The following is an 18,689-nucleotide window of genomic DNA, read 5'->3' on the forward strand; positions in this document are numbered from 1 at the left end:
TGCTCTGCGGTCACAGTGTTTGCTCTGCGGTCACTGTGTTTGCTCTGCGGTCAGTGTTTGCTCTGTGGTCAGTGTTTGCTCTGTGGTCAGTGTGTTTGCTCTGTGGTCAGTGTGTTTGCTCTGCGGTCACAGTGTTTGCTCTGCGGTCACAGTGTTTGCTCTGCGGTCACTGTGTTTACTCTGTGGTCACTGTTTGCTCTGTGGTCACAGTGTTTGCTCTGTGGTCAGTGTTTGCTCTGCGGTCACAGTGTTTGCTCTGTGGTCAGTGTTTGCTCTGCGGTCAGTGTTTGCTCTGTGGTCACTGTGTTTGCTCTGTGGTCACTGTGTTTGCTCTGTGGTCAGTGTTTGCTCTGCGGTCACTGTGTTTGCTCTGCGGTCACTGTGTTTGTTCTGTGGTCAGTGTTTGCTCTGTGGTCACTGTGTTTGCTCTGTGGTCAGTGTTTGCTCTGTGGTCACTGTGTTTGTGGTCAGTGTTTGCTCTGCAGTCACAGTGTTTGCTCTGCGGTCACAGTGTTTGCTCTGCGGTCACTGTGTTTGCTCTGCGGTCACTGTGTTTGCTCTGTGGTCAGTGTTTGGTCTGTGGTCACTGTGTTTGCTCTGTGGTCAGTGTTTGCTCTGCGGTCACTGTGTTTGCTCTGTGGTCAGTGTTTGCTCTGCGGTCACTATGTTTGCTCTGCGGTCAGTGTTTGCTCTGTGGTCACAGTGTTTGCTCTGTGGTCACTGTGTTTGCTCTGTGGTCAGTGTGTTTGCTCTGTGGTCACTGTGTTTGCTCTGCGGTCACAGTGTTTGCTCTGTGGTCACAGTGTTTGCTCTGTGGTCACTGTGTTTGCTCTGTGGTCAGTGTTTGCTCTGTCGGTCACTGTGTTTGCTCTGTGGTCACAGTGTTTGCTCTGTGGTCACAGTGTTTGCTCTGTGGTCAGTGTTTGCTCTGTGGTCACAGTGTTTGCTCTGTGGTCACAGTGTTTGCTCTGTGGTCAGTGTTTGCTCTGCGGTCACAGTGTTTGCTCTGCGGTCACTGTGTTTGCTCTGTGGTCAGTGTTTGCTCTGTAGTCACTGTGTTTGCTCTGTGGTCAGTGTGTTTGCTCTGTGGTCAGTGTTTGCTCTGTGGTGACTGTGTTTGCTCTGTGGTGACTGTGTTTGCTCTGTGGTGTCAGTGTTTGCTCTGTGGTCACTGTGTTTGCTCTGTGGTCACAGTGTTTGCTCTGCGGTCACAGTGTTTGCTCTGCGGTCACAGTGTTTGCTCTGTGGTCAGTGTTTACTCTGTGGTCACTGTGTTTGCTCTGTGGTCAGTGTTTGCTCTGTGGTCACTGTGTTTGTGGTCAGTGTTTGCTCTGCAGTCACAGTGTTTGCTCTGCGGTCACAGTGTTTGCTCTGCGGTCACTGTGTTTGCTCTGCGGTCACTGTGTTTGCTCTGTGGTCAGTGTTTGGTCTGTGGTCACTGTGTTTGCTCTGTGGTCAGTGTTTGCTCTGCGGTCACTGTGTTTGCTCTGTGGTCAGTGTTTGCTCTGCGGTCACTATGTTTGCTCTGCGGTCAGTGTTTGCTCTGTGGTCACAGTGTTTGCTCTGTGGTCACTGTGTTTGCTCTGTGGTCAGTGTGTTTGCTCTGTGGTCACTGTGTTTGCTCTGCGGTCAGTGTGTTTGCTCTGTGGTCACTGTGTTTGCTCTGTGGTCAGTGTTTGCTCTGTGGTCACTGTGTTTGCTCTGTGGTCAGTGTTTGCTCTGCGGTCACTATGTTTGCTCTGTGGTCAGTGTTTGCTCTGTGGTCACAGTGTTTGCTCTGTGGTCACTGTGTTTGCTCTGTGGTCAGTGTGTTTGCTCTGTGGTCACTGTGTTTGCTCTGCGGTCACAGTGTTTGCTCTGTGGTCACAGTGTTTGCTCTGTGGTCACTGTGTTTGCTCTGTGGTCAGTGTTTGCTCTGTCGGTCACTGTGTTTGCTCTGTGGTCACAGTGTTTGCTCTGTGGTCACAGTGTTTGCTCTGTGGTCAGTGTTTGCTCTGTGGTCACAGTGTTTGCTCTGTGGTCAGTGTTTGCTCTGCGGTCACAGTGTTTGCTCTGCGGTCACTGTGTTTGCTCTGTGGTCAGTGTTTGCTCTGTGGTCACTGTGTTTGCTCTGTGGTCAGTGTGTTTGCTCTGTGGTCAGTGTTTGCTCTGTGGTGACTGTGTTTGCTCTGTGGTGACTGTGTTTGCTCTGTGGTGTCAGTGTTTGCTCTGTGGTCACTGTGTTTGCTCTGTGGTCACAGTGTTTGCTCTGCGGTCACAGTGTTTGCTCTGCGGTCAGTGTTTACTCTGTGGTCACTGTGTTTGCTCTGTGGTCAGTGTTTGCTCTGCGGTCACTGTGTTTGCTCTGCGGTCACAGTGTTTGCTCTGTGGTCACTGTGTTTGCTCTGTGGTCACTGTGTTTGCTCTGTGGTCAGTGTTTGCTCTGCGGTCACTGTGTTTGCTCTGCGGTCACAGTGTTTGCTCTGCGGTCACAGTGTTGACCTCATCAACAGTGGTCGGAGCCGGAGGTTGTTGGTCGCTCTCTTGTCTATCCTCTACTGGAGGTGTCATGGTCACCATCAGAGCGCTTGGCTTGTCTGACCAATGAGGACTTTCCAGCACCTGTAACAATAATGGACAAACCTGCTGTGCGAAGAGAGAAGAGGGTTCAGAGCTGAAATCTCGGTCAGGATACTCTCCCTTGTTCCGGCTGTCAGGGATTTGCAGTCCTGTATAATTTACAGCAGTGGCTGTCTTGACATCTTCTGCCATTTTGAGGAGATTCAGGGTTACACAGGCATCTCTGCTCGAGAGAGAGAAAAGGACTGGTTACAGATGAGGTACAGATCAGCTCAATGATCTGCACACGACCTCAGTGGTTCCAAAATCATACCAGTGACTGGAAGTCAGGTTCCTCTGGGCACGTAGAGCAGTGTGTCTGTTGTTTGTAGCCGGGGGTCTCTCAGCCATGGTTCTCTGTCTGATCGGACCCTAACCCTGCCCCCTGCATCTGGTTTCAAGTCTGTGAGATTGTCATTAACTAAAATTTCCACATTCCGGATCAAAAATCCGGGGAATTTGACCTCACCCAAGAAGCAGGGCTGTGTGTCCTCTTGGTGCTGCCTCAACTTCATGACTCATCTTTGGGTCTCGTGTGATTTTAAATGTTTCGGCCTTGCTCTGTTTGCCAAAGTGTCCAATCCTGTCACACTGAAAGTGTTGAGTTGAAGTTGCAGGACATCGATCTCGCCTGTGGGGAGGTCACAGAGCCGACACGGTCACTCTCCTGGTCGGTTAGGGTATTGTCTCCCTTGGCGCTGTTAAACTAACTGGACCGTGGGGTTTACTTTATAACCACAGTTTACTTTCTCCTCTTAAAATGGACCTGTGCTGAATATAAAGTTCACACTGCCCGACAATCTGGACAGATTCCCCAAGGGTTAGATCTTCCTTCGCTTGCATGCCTGAGAGTGCGTCGTCCACCACTCCTACAGTGACTCTACCCCTGATAAGGTCAGATTTTCTGTCTCTTCAGCTACCCTGTACAGATCATTCATGAACAAGTCGACATCTTCTCCCGGCTGCTTCACACGATCGTTAAACTCAGCCCTTTCGAGGATTTTGTTACTTCTTAGGTTAAAATGAACTTTGAATGATTTTGGTACTTCTTCAAATTTAGCAGATGATTCGTTGATTCCCAGCAATAATGTCGTCTGCTATTGGGCCTATCAAAATAGGTGGGAGGGCATGTTGTGATGGGGGCATGTTGTGATGGGGACATGTTGTGATGGGGGCGTAAGGAATCTGCAAGGGGATATAGACAGGTTGAGTGAGTGGGCAAAAACTTGGCAGATGGAGTTTAATGGAGGAAAGTGTGAGGTCTTGTACTTTGGTAGGAAAAATCAAAAGGCAGAATACTCCAGAGAGCCAGGGTAATGCTCTGGGGACCCGGGTTCGAATCCCACCACAGCAGATGGTGAAATTTGAATTCAATAAAAATTTGGAATTCAAAGTCTAATAATGACCATGAAACCATTGTCGATTGTTGTAAAAACCCATCTGGTTCACTAATGTCCTTTAGGGAAGGAAATCTGCCATCCTTACCCAGTCTGGCCTACATGTGACTCCAGACCCACAGCAATGTGGTTGACTCTTAAATACCCTCTGAACAAGGGCAATTAGGGATGGGCAATAAATGCTGGCCTAGCCAGTGACACCCACATCCCATGAGTGAATAAAAAAGTTTAAATGGAGAGAGACTCCAAAAAAGTGCAGCACAGAGGGATCTGGGTGTTCATGTGCATGAAACACAGAAAGTTAGCATGCAGACGCAGCAAGTAATTAAGAAGGCAAATGGAATTTTTGGCCTGAATTGCTCGGGGGCTGGAGTTTAAAAATAGGGAAGTCTTGTTACAACTGTACAGGGTGTTGGTGAGGCTGCACCTGGAGTACTGTGTACAGTTTTGGTCCCCATATTTAAGAAAGGATATACTGGCATTGGAGGCAGTTGAAAAAGAGATTCAGTAGGCTGATTCCTGGGATGAAGGGGTTGACTTATCAAGAACGGCTAAACAGGTTAGGTCTTTGTTCATTAGAGTTTAGAAGAATGAGGGGTGATCTTATTGAAACGTACAAGATTCTGAGGGGGCTTGAAAGGGTAGATGTTGAGAAGATGTGGGGGAATCTAGTGGGGGAATCTCGAACTAGGGGACATAGTTACAGAATAAGGGGACACTCATTTAATACTGAGATGCCAAGGAATTTCTTCTCTCAGAGGGTAGTGAATGTCAGGAATTCTCTACCCCAGAGAAGGCTAGATCACTGAAAGTATTTAAAGAGGAGGTAGATAGACTTTTGAAATATCGGGGAGTTGAGAGTAATGAGGAGCTGGCACGAAAGAGGAGTTGAGGCCTGGGGCAGATCAGCCATGATCTTATTGAATGGCGGGGTAGGCTTGAGGGGCCGAATGGCCGACTCCTGCTCCTATTTCTCATGTTCTGATGTTGTACCGAGTAAAGCCGTGTGTTAACTCGTTCAGCTTCTGTCTTTTTATCCAGAGCTGAAGTAATCATGTACCTGAGGAATCTTTTTCCCCAAAGTCCCCAATTATGTGATTGATCTGGGACTTGGAAAAGTCCAAAATTGATCTGGAAGAGTAGATTTCTGATCCATGGTTTTAAAAAAATGTTAAAGTTTAAGTTCAGCTTTAAGAAGTTTCTGAAATTCAAGATGGCATTACCGCTCGATTGCAGACAAAGGGTTTACCCACACTTGCCAGTTTTGGCGGGTTTTGGCTGCAATGGTGTTTACCCTCAGCCTTGAAAAAAATGTTAAACATTGGATCGAATAGCTGCAGATTTCTCCGTTTTAGCTCTTTGCTTTGGGGTCGCGAATCCTGACCTTTGCTGGTCTTTAAAGCTGATTTGTTTAGTCACAATTCTTCCGAATGAATGAATTATTTTTTCTTCCCGGAGTGAACTTGGAATCTGTTTTACGGCAATTTCTGACCACCGAACTATTTCAAAGTTTCTCGGGACTTGCTGTGTCCTGGAATTTAACAGTTTTAGTTCACCCCTGCCCGGTCTGCTGACTCTGGGAATTGAAGTTGGACTTCCAAGAGTTTTCTGCTGCAGTGAGGAATTTTAAATTCCTGCCTTCAGCTTCCAAGCCTTTCTTTGGAGCTTTTCCCTGGCAATTTTCCTCTGGAGCTTTTCTTCAGGTCAGAATGCTTCCTCCAACTTTTCTTTAGCCTCGCAGGATTTTAGTTTTTTTCTGCATTTTCTGTGAGGTTTTGATTTTTCCATTCGCTGTCACTGTGTTGTCGGGTGTTGGATACCATTCCGTATGTCTTAATGAAGTCTTCATTGTCTTAAGTAGGTTAACTGTGCGTATTTATTAATTGCAAGAACGATGCACGCAGATATGTAAAGGGTTCGAGCTTTTTTTAATTCATCTATGGGATGTGGGCTTCACTGGCTGGGCCCAGCATTTATTGCCCATCCCTAGTTGCCCTTGAGAAGGTGGTGGTGAGCCGCCTTCTTGAACCGCTGTAGTCCATGTGGGGTAGGTACACCCACCCGTGAAGATCTGTCTCCATGCTTGCTGGTACACACAGCTCTGTCCAAAACGACACTGACCCTGGGTGCGGGTCATGTGCTCTCTTACATCACTGTGTGGGCAGCACTGGACTCAGTTCCACATTAACCCTTGGTGTGCCAGGCCCCTATGCTACATCCTCTTGTGTGGAAATTGTTCAAGGTCAGAACAGGACACACGGTTCAGCCTCACCCAGAAAGAAGAGCCACTCAAGTGAAAGGCGAGAGGTCACGGCGAGAGGTCACGGCGAGAGGTCACGGCGAGAGGTCACGACCTGATAGAGTACAACACAGCGCGGAGACTGGACACGGGTCCCACTTGCTGCTTCTAAATGGGGCCACGAGCACTGGTTTCAGCTCAGCGGCGCCACCAACAGATTCTCCCGCAGACTGCGTCTCGGTGTGAGCTGTACAGGAGCTGACCCTGAAGCCGGAGCTTTCCCGCCTCTCTCTCTGCCGGCAGGAACCGGAAATATCGGGAGGTCGCAAAAATCGGTTTCTCGTCAGCGTGAAAGCAGTTTGGCACCGTCCACTCCAGCTGGTCAATGGCCGGCTGCCTTTCCCACTGCCGCATGTCAGGAACTTTGTTGCGATAGATCTGCATCTCTTTCTAAGCCCAGCTCGCTGGAATCCTCCCCCCACACTCGGACATCCAGGCGTGTTCGGCATATGTTTCACATCCGGACATCAGTGACATGCACCTGCCGAGCTGCACTTCACTCGGGATTTCGAGGTCTGTTTGCCCACCTTGCTTCGGGCAGCCCTCAGGGTCACCAGCGCCAGGATTCACAGGCAGCACCACATCACTGTTAGGGAGGCTTTTCAACAGCTGCAGGGCTGGGGCTTGAACAAAGAGAACAAAGAACAAAGAAAAGTACAGCACAGGAACAGGCCCTTCGGCCCTCCAAGCCTGCGCCGATCATATTGCCCGGCAACTAAAACATTTTGCACTTCTGGGGTCCGTATCCCTCTATTCCCATCCTATTCTTGTATTTGGCAAGCTGCCTCTTAAACACCACTATCGTACCTGCTTCCACCACCACCTCTGGCAGCGAATTCCAGACACTCACTACCCTCTGTGTAAAAAACTTGCCCCGCACATCTCCTCTAAAGTTTTCTCCTCTCACCTTAAATCTACGTCCCCTAGTAATTGACTCTTCCACCCTGGGAAAAAGCTTCTGACTATCTACTCTGTCCATGCCACTCATAATTTTATAAACTTCTATCAAGTCGCCCCTCAATCTCCGTCGCTCTGGTGAGAACAATCCGAGTTTCTCCAACCTCTCCTCATAGCTAATAACCTCCAGACCAGACAGCATCCTGGTAAACCTCCTCTGCACCCTCTCCAACGCCTCCATATCCTTCTGGTAATGTGGTGACCAGAATTGCACGCAATATTCCAAGTGTGGCCTAACCAAGGTTCTATACAGCAGCAGCATGACTTCCCAGCTTTTATACTCAATACCCCTGCCAATGAAGGCAAGTATGCCATATGCCTTCCTGACTACCTTATCCACCTGCGTTGCCACTTTCAGTGACCTGTGGACCTGTACACCCAGATCCCTCTGCCCGTCAATGCACTTAAGGGTTCTGCCATTTACTGTATAATTCCTGCCTGTATTAGACCTTCCAAAATGCATTACCTCGCATTTGTCCGGATTAAACTCCATCTGCCATTTCTCCGCCCAAGTCTCCAACCGATCTATATCCCGTTGTATCCTTTGACAATCCTCTTCACTATCTGCAACTCCTCCAACCTTAGTGTCGTCTGCAAACTTACTAATTAGCCCAGTTACATTTTCCTCCAAATCATTTATGTATACTACAAACAGCAAAGGTCCCAGCACTGATCCGGGCAGAACTCCACTAGTCACAGCTCTCCATTCAGAAAAGCACCCTTCCACTGCTACCCTCTGTCTTCTATGACCAAGCCAATTCTGTATCCATCTTGCCAGCTCACCTCTGATCCCGTGCGACTTTATCTTCTGTACCAGTCTGCCATGAGGGACCTTGTCAAAGGCCTTACTGAAATCCATGTATATAACATCCACTGCCCTTCCATCGTCGATCATCTTTGTCACTTCCTCGAAAAACTCGATCAAGTTAGTGAGACACGACCTCCCCTTCACAAAACCATGCTGCCTCTCACTAATAAGCCCATTTGCTTCCAAATGGTAGTAAATCCTGTCACAAAGAATCTTCTCCAATAATTTCCCTACCACTGACGTAAGGCTCATTGGCCTGTAATTTCCTGGATTATCCCTGCTACCCTTCTTAAACAGTGGAATAACATTGGCCATTCTCCAGTCCTCTGGGACCTCACCCGTAGCCATCGAGGATGCAAAGATTCCTGTCAAGGCCCCAGCAATCTCCTCCCTTGCCTCCCTCAGTACTCTGGGGTAGATCCCATCTGGCCCAGGGGACTTATCCACCTTAATATTCTTCAAGACGCCTAACACCTCCTCTTTTTTTGATCTCAACATGATCCAGGTTATCTACACACTCTTCCCTAGACAAATCGACCGCTAAGTCCTTCTCTTTGGTGAATACTGATGAGAAGTACTCATTTAGTATCTCTCCCATTTCTTCTGGCTCCACACACAGATTCCCACCTCTCTCCCTGAGTGGGCCTACCCTTTCCCTGGCTACCCTCTTGCTTTGTACATATGTACCTCTGCTTGGGGAAGGGGGAGAAGAGGCCTCAGGCCAGGGAAGAGGCTGCAGGGTGAGGGCTGTACTGGGGAAGGAGGGTATCCCAGGGAGTGTGTGTGGGGCACATGTTGATCTGTGCAAGTAGACTCAAGATGGTGAGGGCTGAGGAGGCAGTCTCCAGAGGAGATGAGGCCAGATGGAGGTGTGAGGGTGTGTGTGAGAGAGTGAATGGTGGTGTCCCTCGAGCTGGGAGTGAGTGAGATGCCAGTGAATGTGTGATGGGTTTGTGAGTGTGTGAGTTTAGAGTTGATGAGATGGTTGCCTTACCCTGGCTGTGTGGATGAGACCATTCACCCTCTATCTGCACTGGATGGCCAACCTCTCCTGTGCAACATTGGCACTGATTCCTGCTGGCACTGCCTGCCTTGCTGGGTTGATGATGCTGCTGCCCGTCCTGCAGCCAGAGGTGGGGTAGAGGACATCACGAGGGCCTCCGAGAGGCATTCCAGTGACCAGTCACTGAGCTCTTCTTGGCTTCCAGGACCATGAGTCCATGGGCTGCAGCATTGAGAGATTTTCCTGATTTTCACTGTGTGGTAGAAGGTGTGAAAATAGATGTTTTACCCGTCGGCCACAATGGGGGATTTTTGCAACATATCGAACTCTTCCCACCTCATTAATTATACAGCCCCAGGAAACGAATCTCGTTAGCGGGCAGTCTCAGAATCGCCCGCCACACCGCTCCCTCACTGGTTCCTCACTCCGGGTACCGTATTCACACTGCGGCCGCACAGACCGTACAGGAGCTGACACTGAGACACACACACGGACTGTACAGGAGCTGACACTGAGACACACACGGACAGTACAGGAGCTGACACTGAGACACACACGGACTGTACAGGAGCTGACACTGAGACACACACGGACTGTACAGGAGCTGACACTGAGACACACACGGACTGTACAGGAGCTGACACTGAGACACACACACGGACTGTACAGGAGCTGACACTGAGACACACACAGACCGTACAGGAACTGACACTGAGACACACACACGGACTGTACAGGAGCTGACACTGAGACACACACGGACCATACAGGAGCTGACACTGAGACACACACACGGACTGTACAGGAGCTGACACTGAGACACACGGTCACTGTCAGGAGTGAATCCTCCTTGTTCTCTGGTTGTGACTTCTTTATGCTGTTGTTTGCACACAGTGTGGATCCTAATGACCAGAAGAAGACCGCCTGTTATGATATTGATGTGGAAGTTGACGACCCCTTGAAAGGTCAGATGAGCAGCTTCCTCCTGTCAACAGCCAATCAGCAGGAGATCGCTGCGCTCGATAACAAGGTACTGCATTTAATTAGAAACCCTGGGCTGTTAGGGTGGCAGGTTGGAATCTGATTGCTGCAGTTTGGTAAAGTCCCGTCTGTGTGAGTCGATATTTCACCAACATCAAGGCTGTATTGAGGCAATAAAGAAGGAGCAGATTAGAATCAGCCTTGACTCTGTTTCTAATCCTGATCCGGACCATCCTTCATGTGTGAACACTGACTCTGAGCAATGGCAAGTGGTTGTCTAAGGTAGAGAGGTTCAGAGGCACCAGGTTTGAACAGTAACTAGTTATTGATGAAGATAACGATGTAGATATACAGCCCAAACCATGAGCTATCTCCATTCAGACTACAGCTAGTCATGTGGTCCCTTTACATCATCATGTGGGTGATAACTTTCCCTCCAACCCCACAGTAACCCTTTCAGTCCTGAACACCCTAATACTATAGCAAGCTGTTTGGCCATGGGATGCAGCACAAGCCTGAGCAAACACACACACGACATGCACAGAACACGCACACACAACACATGCACACACAACACACGCGTACACACACACGCAATGCACATGCACACACATGTGTGCCTGCAAACACACAAACATTGACATACACTCATTCACGCTCACACACAACACTTCCCCGGGGTTACTCACACCCACTCCCATTCAGATTCCCATTTTGATCCTGGCAGAACTCACTGAAATGTAAATAAGAGTCAGGAATGGCTCATATTTGTTTCTTCCCTTGTCCAGTCCTGGTGCTGGAGTCAGGGTCAGGGTCAGGGCTAGGGTTAGAGTTAGGGGTGGGGTTGATGTCAAGTTGGGGGCCTGGGTCAGGGTTGGGGTATTGAGGCCCATTGTAAGATCCCTTGAACTGGCCCAGCCACTACAGAGAGCCAGCATGGAATGATGGGCTGAATGGCTTCCTTTGGTGCTGTAATGACTCTGACATTATGACACTAAGAAACTTGACACCATCCAGGACAAAGAATCCCGCTTGATCAGCAGCCCGTCCACCACCTTCAACATTCACTCCCTCCGCCACCGACGCACAGTAGCAGCAGTGTGTACCATTCACTGCAGAAGCTCACCAAGACTCCTCAGACAGCACCTTCCAAATCCATGACCACTACCATCTAGAAGGACAAGGGCAGCAGATAGATGGGAACACCACCACCTGGAAGTTCCCCTCCAAGACACTCACCATCCTGACTTGGAAATTTATCACCGTTCCTTCACTGTCACTGGGTCAGAATCCTGAAACTCCCTCCCTAACAGCACTGTGGGTGTACCTACACTACATGGACTGCAGCAGTTCAAGAAGGCAGCTCACCACCACCTTCTCAAGGGCAACTAGGGATGGGCAATAAATGCTGGCCCAGCCAGCAAATGATTAAAAAAAAGCTGATGAATTTGATCTTGAGGAGATGAAGAAGAGGGAGACTAGGGCATTGTTCAGGGGGTGTGGCCGTGGTGGTGGTGGTTGTGGGGGGTGGTCAGGGGAGAGAGGGGCACCTGGGAATAGAGTGGGTGTGGGAATCAGTGTTTCCTGCAGAGCCAGGAGCAGGAACAATGTCGGGAATGGGAGCCACACCGAGAGAGCAGGAATGAAGGAACGCACGATGGGTACTGAAAAGATTAATGTTGAATTTGAGCACAGATAATTCAGGGAGGGTCACGACTCCAAACAGGCCACAAACATGATGATTGAAAGTGGGAAGTCACCAGGAGACCCACTGAGCTGCTCCAAGGAATCCCAGGCAGGGTTGTTCCTCATTGTTGTGTCTTGTCGCCCTCAGATCCATGAAACAATTGAATCGATCAACCAGCTGAAGATTCAGAGAGATTTTATGCTGAGTTTCTCCAAGGATCCAAAGGGTTACATCCAGGGCTGGCTGAGATCCCAGAGTCGGGATCTGAAGGTAGGAAGTTTCGTTCTGAGTTTGCGTTCACACCAAGGAGGATAGGAAAGGTTGACCTCACACACTGAGTCAAACGCTGGGGAAAACGTGGGTGGAAATTGTGAAGGGCTGGGCAAAAATCTTCTAATCCTCCTCAGACACAGGGCTGGTGCCAGAGGACAGGAGCATCGCAAACGTTTACACCCTTGTTCAGAAGAAGGTGTAAGGAGAGACCAGTCAGTTTAACCTCTGTGGTGGGAAAGCTTCTAGAAACAATAATCCGGAGCAAAACTAATGGTCACTTGGACAAACGTGGACAATTAAGGAAAGTCAGCACCGATTTGTTAAGAGCAAATCCTGTTTAACTAACTTGCTGGAGTTTTTTTGATGAGCTAACAGAGGGAGTTGATGATAGTGTTTGTTTGTTTGTGGTGTACATAGACCAACATAACAGGCTTGTCAGCAAAGCTGATGTTGTGGAATAGAAGCATCGGAGGCAGCATTGATACCAACTTTGCAAAGTGACAGGAAACAGAGAATAGTTGTGAATGGCTGCATTTCGGAGGGAGATACATAGTGGGGTTCCCCAGCGGTCAGTATTAGGACCCCTGCTTTACCCGATATATATTCATGACCCAGACTTGGGAACAAACAAGGGCACAGTTTCAAAACTTGCAGATGGCACAAAAACGTGGAAGTTATTGTGAACTGTGAGGAGGAGAGCGATTGACTTCGAAAGGACATAGGCAGGTTGGTGGAATGGGCAGGCAGGTGAGGTTCAATGCAGAGAAAGGTGAAGTGATTCATGGTAGGGGGAAACATGGAGAGACAGTATAAGATAAAGGGAGAAACTCTAAATGGGGTCAGAAGTAGAGAGACCTGGGTGTCTCTGTGTGTAAGTCATTGAAGGTGACAAGACAGGTTGAGAACGTGGTTAATAAAGTACACGGTATCCTGGGCTTTGTTAATAGGGGCATAGAGTACAAGAGCAGGGAGGTTTGGCCTCAGCTGGAGCGTTGCATCCAGTTCTGAGTGCCGCACTTTAGGAAGGATGTGAAGGCATTGGAGAGAGTGCGGAAAAGATTCACGAGAATGATTCCAGATGGTTAAATTGGAGAAGTTGGGACTGTTCTCCTTGGAGAAAGGAAGATGGAGAGGAGATTTGATAGAGGGATTCAAAATCCTGAGGGGTACTGACAGAGTAGACAGGGAGAAACTGTTCCCATTAGCAGAAGGGTTGAGAATCAGAGAGCACAGATTTAAGGCAACATGCAGAGTTGACATGAGGAAAGACTTCTTTATGCAGTTAGTGGTTAGGGTCTGGAATGCACTGCCTGAGTCTGTGGTGGAGACAGGATCAATTGTGGGTTTCAAAAGAGAATTGGAAAATTATCTCAAGAGAAATCATTTGCAGGGTTAACAGGGAAAAGGTGGGGGAGTGGGAATAGCTGAGCTGCTCTTGCAGAGAGCTAGCAGAAGCACAATGGGCTGAATGGCCTCCTTCTGTGCTGTAATCATTCAATGATTTTATGAACTTGACTCGGGTCCAAGGGACAAACAGAAAAGCAGAGACATTTCAGACCAAGTGAATAATCCTTGGGAAAATCTCTCCGGTCATTGGAGAGGAAATGTATATGTCTATGTTGGATGGGCTGAATGGCCTGTGCTGCTTTCTGATGGTCCTGTACTTGGTGTCCAGTGAAGAGTTTCTCTTTCTGGCTTTCCAGAAGTTGCCTAAGATTTATGTCGATCTCCTTGTAATGGGCGAATGTCTCTGAGTGTCAAGCATGGCATAGAGTGGGCAGAGAGCGGGAGGGAGAGGGAGAGGAGGGAGGGAAATGAGTGAAGGCACAGCCAAATGGAAACAGGTCTAGGAGGCTCAGGAAGGCAAGGAGAATTCCTCAAAGTGGGAACACCCTGGCTGAAGGCAGGTTGGGGTGAATGGAAGAGGGAAGTGGGCAATCAGCCAAGGGACAGAGATTGCAGCTACAGTTGAGATGTTTAAGATTAAAGGAGCTGATAGAGAGAATCTGTTTCCTCTGGTGGGTGGAGTGGGGTCCAGGACAAGGGGGCAAAACCTTAAAATTAGAGCTAAGCCGGTGATAGCATTATTCATCACAGGAAGGGCAATGGCAACCTGGAATTTTGCCCCCCGAAAAGCTGTTGAGGCTGGGAGTCAAATGGAAATTTCAACACGTGAGGTAGGTTTTTCGTTGGGCATGAGTATTAAAGGTCTGTAAACCGAGGCAAACAGGGGGAGTTGAGATCCAGATGTGCCATGACCTAACTGAATGATGGAATAGGTTGGAGGGGTTGAATGTATTCCTCTGCTCCTAGTATAGTAAGGAGAAGGTTAGCCAGATCAGAGGAAGAGAGGAGAGGCCGGAATCTGCATCAATATATTTTGGGAGAGGAGAGGGAGATACTCTAATGACATCGAGGGATAGAGGGAAAACAGAGACAAAAGGAATTGCGATAGATGATCAGCCATGATTGAATGGCGGGGCAGGCTCGATGGGCCGAATGGACTAGAAGGTTTGCTTTTGACCCTCGGGAATTAAATATACAAATGTTTTGACAGATAATGACAGATGTGGTTGGAAACCCGGAAGAAGAGCGACGAGCTACCTTCTACCAACAGCCCTGGTCCCAGGAAGCTGTCAGCAGATATTTCTACTGCAAGGTGACTATCACTCAACAGGCCGAACCCAACCAGACTGTGTCCCACCTCCCCGTCTCCGCACAAAACACTCCTCTCAGCAACAACTGGGATGGGTTCCAGGGGCCAATCCAGGTGGAAATGTGTTTACCCTGCGGCCTGGCACAGCCCAGAGAGGGGGAACAACCCAGCCTGAGGATTGTGTACCCCCCCCACACCCATAATCAATAGGGTACGGGGGGGGGGTTAGTGTACGGGGGGGGGGTTAGTGTACGGGGGGGGGGTTAGTGTACGGGGCGGGGTTAGTGTACGGGGGGTGGGGTTAGTGTACGGGGGGGGGGGTTAGTGTACGGGGGGGGGGTTAGTGTACGGGGGGGGGGTTAGTGTACGGGGGGGGGTTAGTGTACGGGGGGGGGGGTTAGTGTACGGGGGGGGGGGGTTAGTGTACGGGGGGGGGGTTAGTGTACGGGGGGGGGGTTAGTGTACGGGGGGGGTTAGTGTACGGGGGGGGGGGTTAGTGTACGGGGGGGGGGGTTAGTGTACGGGGGGGGGGGGTTAGTGTACGGGGGGGGGTTAGTGTACGGGGGGGGGGGTTAGTGTACGGGGGGGGGGTTAGTGTACGGGGGGGGGTTAGTGTACGGGGGGGGGGGGTTAGTGTACGGGGGGGGGGGGGTTAGTGTACGGGGGGGGGTTAGTGTACGGGGGGGGGGTTAGTGTACGGGGGGGGGGTTAGTGTACGGGGGGGGTTAGTGTACGGGGGGGGGGTTAGTGTACGGGGGGGGGGGGGTTAGTGTACGGGGGGGGTTAGTGTACGGGGGGGGGGGTTAGTGTACGGGGGGGGGGTTAGTGTACGGGGGGGGGGGGGTTAGTGTACGGGGGGGGGGTTAGTGTACGGGGGGGGGGTTAGTGTACGGGGGGGGGTTAGTGTACGGGGGGGGGGGGTTAGTGTACGGGGGGGGGGGGGTTAGTGTACGGGGGGGGGGGGTTAGTGTACGGGGGGGGGTTAGTGTACGGGGGGGGGGGGGTTAGTGTACGGGGGGGGGGGGTTAGTGTACGGGGGGGGGGGGTTAGTGTACGGGGGGGGGGGGTTAGTGTACGGGGGGGGGGGGGTTAGTGTACGGGGGGGGGGTTAGTGTACGGGGGGGGGGGTTAGTGTACGGGGGGGGGGTTAGTGTACGGGGGGGGGGGGGGTTAGTGTACGGGGGGGGGGTTAGTGTACGGGGGGGGGGGCGTTAGTGTACGGGGGGGGGGGGTTAGTGTACGGGGGGGGGGTTAGTGTACGGGGGGGGGTTAGTGTACGGGGGGGGGGTTAGTGTACGGGGGGGGGGGGGGTTAGTGTACGGGGGGGGGTTAGTGTACGGGGGGGGGGTTAGTGTACGGGGGGGGGGTTAGTGTACGGGGGGGGGTTAGTGTACGGGGGGGGGGTTAGTGTACGGGGGGGGGGTTAGTGTACGGGGGGGGGGTTAGTGTACGGGGGGGGTTAGTGTACGGGGGGGGGGTTAGTGTACGGGGGGGGTTAGTGTACGGGGGGGGGGTTAGTGTACGGGGGGGGGGTTAGTGTACGGGGGGGGGGTTAGTGTACGGGGGGGGGGTTAGTGTACGGGGGGGGTTAGTGTACGGGGGGGGGGGTTAGTGTACGGGGGGGGGTTAGTGTACGGGGGGGGGGTTAGTGTACGGGGGGGGGGTTAGTGTACGGGGGGGGGGTTAGTGTACGGGGGGGGTTAGTGTACGGGGGGGGGGTTAGTGTACGGGGGGGGGTTAGTGTACGGGGGGGGTTAGTGTACGGGGGGGGGTTAGTGTACGGGGGGGGGTTAGTGTACGGGGGGGGGGGGGGTTAGTGTACGGGGGGGGGTTAGTGTACGGGGGGGGGGGGGGGGTTAGTGTACGGGGGGGGGTTAGTGTACGGGGGGGGGGGGGGTTAGTGTACGGGGGGGGGTTAGTGTACGGGGGGGGGGGTTAGTGTACGGGGGGGGGGTTAGTGTACGGGGGGGGGGGGGGTTAGTGTACGGGGGGGGGGTTAGTGTACGGGGGGGGGGGGGGGGTTAGTGTACGGGGGGGGGTTAGTGTACGGGGGGGGGGTTAGTGTACGGGGGGGGGGGGGTTAGTGTACGGGGGGGGGGGTTAGTGTACGGGGGGGGGGTTAGTGTACGGGGGGGGGGTTAGTGTACGGGGGGGGGGGGGGGGGTTAGTGTACGGGGGGGGTTAGTGTACGGGGGGGGGGTTAGTGTACGGGGGGGGGTTAGTGTACGGGGGGGGGTTAGTGTACGGGGGGGGGGTTAGTGTACGGGGGGGGGGGTTAGTGTACGGGGGGGGGGTTAGTGTACGGGGGGGGGTTAGTGTACGGGGGGGGGTTAGTGTACGGGGGGGGGTTAGTGTACGGGGGGGGGTTAGTGTACGGGGGGGGGTTAGTGTACGGGGGGGGGGGTTAGTGTACGGGGGGGGGGTTAGTGTACGGGGGGGGGGGTTAGTGTACGGGGGGGGGGTTAGTGTACGGGGGGGGGGGGTTAGTGTACGGGGGGGGGTTAGTGTACGGGGGGGGGTTAGTGTACGGGGGGGGGGGTTAGTGTACGGGGGGGGGTTAGTGTACGGGGGGGGGGGTTAGTGTACGGGGGGGGGGGTTAGTGTACGGGGGGGGGGTTAGTGTACGGGGGGGGGTTAGTGTACGGGGGGGGGGGGGTTAGTGTACGGGGGGGGGTTAGTGTACGGGGGGGGGGTTAGTGTACGGGGGGGGGGGGGGGTTAGTGTACGGGGGGGGTTAGTGTACGGGGGGGGGTTAGTGTACGGGGGGGGGGTTAGTGTACGGGGGGGGGGGTTAGTGTACGGGGGGGGGTTGATTTTTATGTTGATTAATCCCGGATGTTGACAGTTAAATGAGGAATTTTGAAAGAAGTTTTTAAACAAATTGCAGAGGGATAAAGATTCTGGGATTATTGAAATTGCCTCTGAAACTACAGACTGGAATTAAAATCCCAAACCCTTCACTCATTGTCCTTTAGGGAAGGAAATTGGCCGTCCTTCCCGGTCTGACTCCGGACCGAGCCCACACTGGCTGCATGTTAGTTGGCCCCGGAATGACCCATCCAAGACTCTCCGCTGTACCAGGCTGACCCCCGGTGACTGTGACTCAGCAGCAGCTTCTCACAGCAAATACAGATCGGCAATAAATACCGGCTTTCACACAGAGCTACCCCAAATCAAGAATGATTTCTAAGAAATTGGACTGAAAAGTTATTTGAGAGAGAATTGAAGGATAAATCGTAAATATCAGAAATCCAGTGCAAATCTCCGAGGATTCGGAGATTCTAACAATCACCCATCTGTGTCAGAAAGTTACAGCTTCAAATTCCACAACAGAGATTTGAACTTATCCCCAGCTTGCATGGTACTGAGGGAGTGCAGCACTGTCAGAGGGTCGGTACTGAGGGAGTGCTGCACTGTCAGAGGGTCGGGTCGGTACTGAGGCAGTGCAGCACTGTCGGAGGGTCAGTACTGAGGGAGTGCTGCACTGTCGGAGGGTCGGTACTGAGGGAGTGCTGCACTGTCGGAGGGTCAGTACTGAGGGAGTGCTGCACTGTCGGAGGGTCGGTACTGAGGGAGTGCTGCACTGTCGGAGGGTCGGTACTGAGGGAGTGCTGCACTGTGGGAGGGTCAGTACTGAGGGAGTGCTGCACTGTCGGAGGGTCAGTACTGAGGGAGTGCTGCACTGTCAGAGGGTCGGTACTGAGGGAGTGCTGCACTGTCGGAGGGTCAGTACTGAGGGAGTGCTGCACTGTCAGAGGGTCGGTACTGAGGGAGTGCTGCACTGTCAGAGGGTCGGGTCGGTACTGAGGCAGTGCAGCACTGTCGGAGGGTCGGTACTGAGGGAGTGCTGCACTGTGGGAGGGTCAGTACTGAGGGAGTGCTGCACTGTCGGAGGGTCGGTACTGAGGGAGTGCTGCACTGTCGGAGGGTCAGTACTGAGGGAGTGCTGCACTGTCGGAGGGTCGGTACTGAGGGAGTGCTGCACTGTCGGAGGGTCGGTACTGAGGGAGTGCTGCACTGTGGGAGGGTC

General features: G+C 52.0%; 2 protein-coding genes across 2 annotated transcripts in view; one reads left to right on the forward strand and one right to left on the reverse strand.

Annotated features, from left to right (window-relative positions):
• The window catches only part of smarcd3a (SWI/SNF related BAF chromatin remodeling complex subunit D3a), a 66,677-nt gene that overhangs the window by 45,354 nt on the left and 2,634 nt on the right, over window positions 1-18,689 (forward strand). The window contains exons 10-12 of the mRNA XM_078541195.1: window positions 9,957-10,092; window positions 11,878-12,000; window positions 14,561-14,662. Of these exons, the coding sequence (XP_078397321.1) occupies window positions 9,957-10,092; window positions 11,878-12,000; window positions 14,561-14,662 (361 nt within the window). The remainder of the gene's footprint in view (window positions 1-9,956; window positions 10,093-11,877; window positions 12,001-14,560; window positions 14,663-18,689) is intronic.
• The window catches only part of LOC144680060 (chondroitin sulfate glucuronyltransferase-like), a 111,851-nt gene that overhangs the window by 29,703 nt on the left and 63,459 nt on the right, over window positions 1-18,689 (reverse strand). The gene's annotated exons all lie outside the window — the stretch shown is intronic.

Source organism: Cetorhinus maximus, chromosome 4, assembly GCF_964194155.1.
Source record: "Cetorhinus maximus chromosome 4, sCetMax3.hap1.1, whole genome shotgun sequence".
NCBI lineage: Eukaryota > Metazoa > Chordata > Chondrichthyes > Lamniformes > Cetorhinidae > Cetorhinus > Cetorhinus maximus.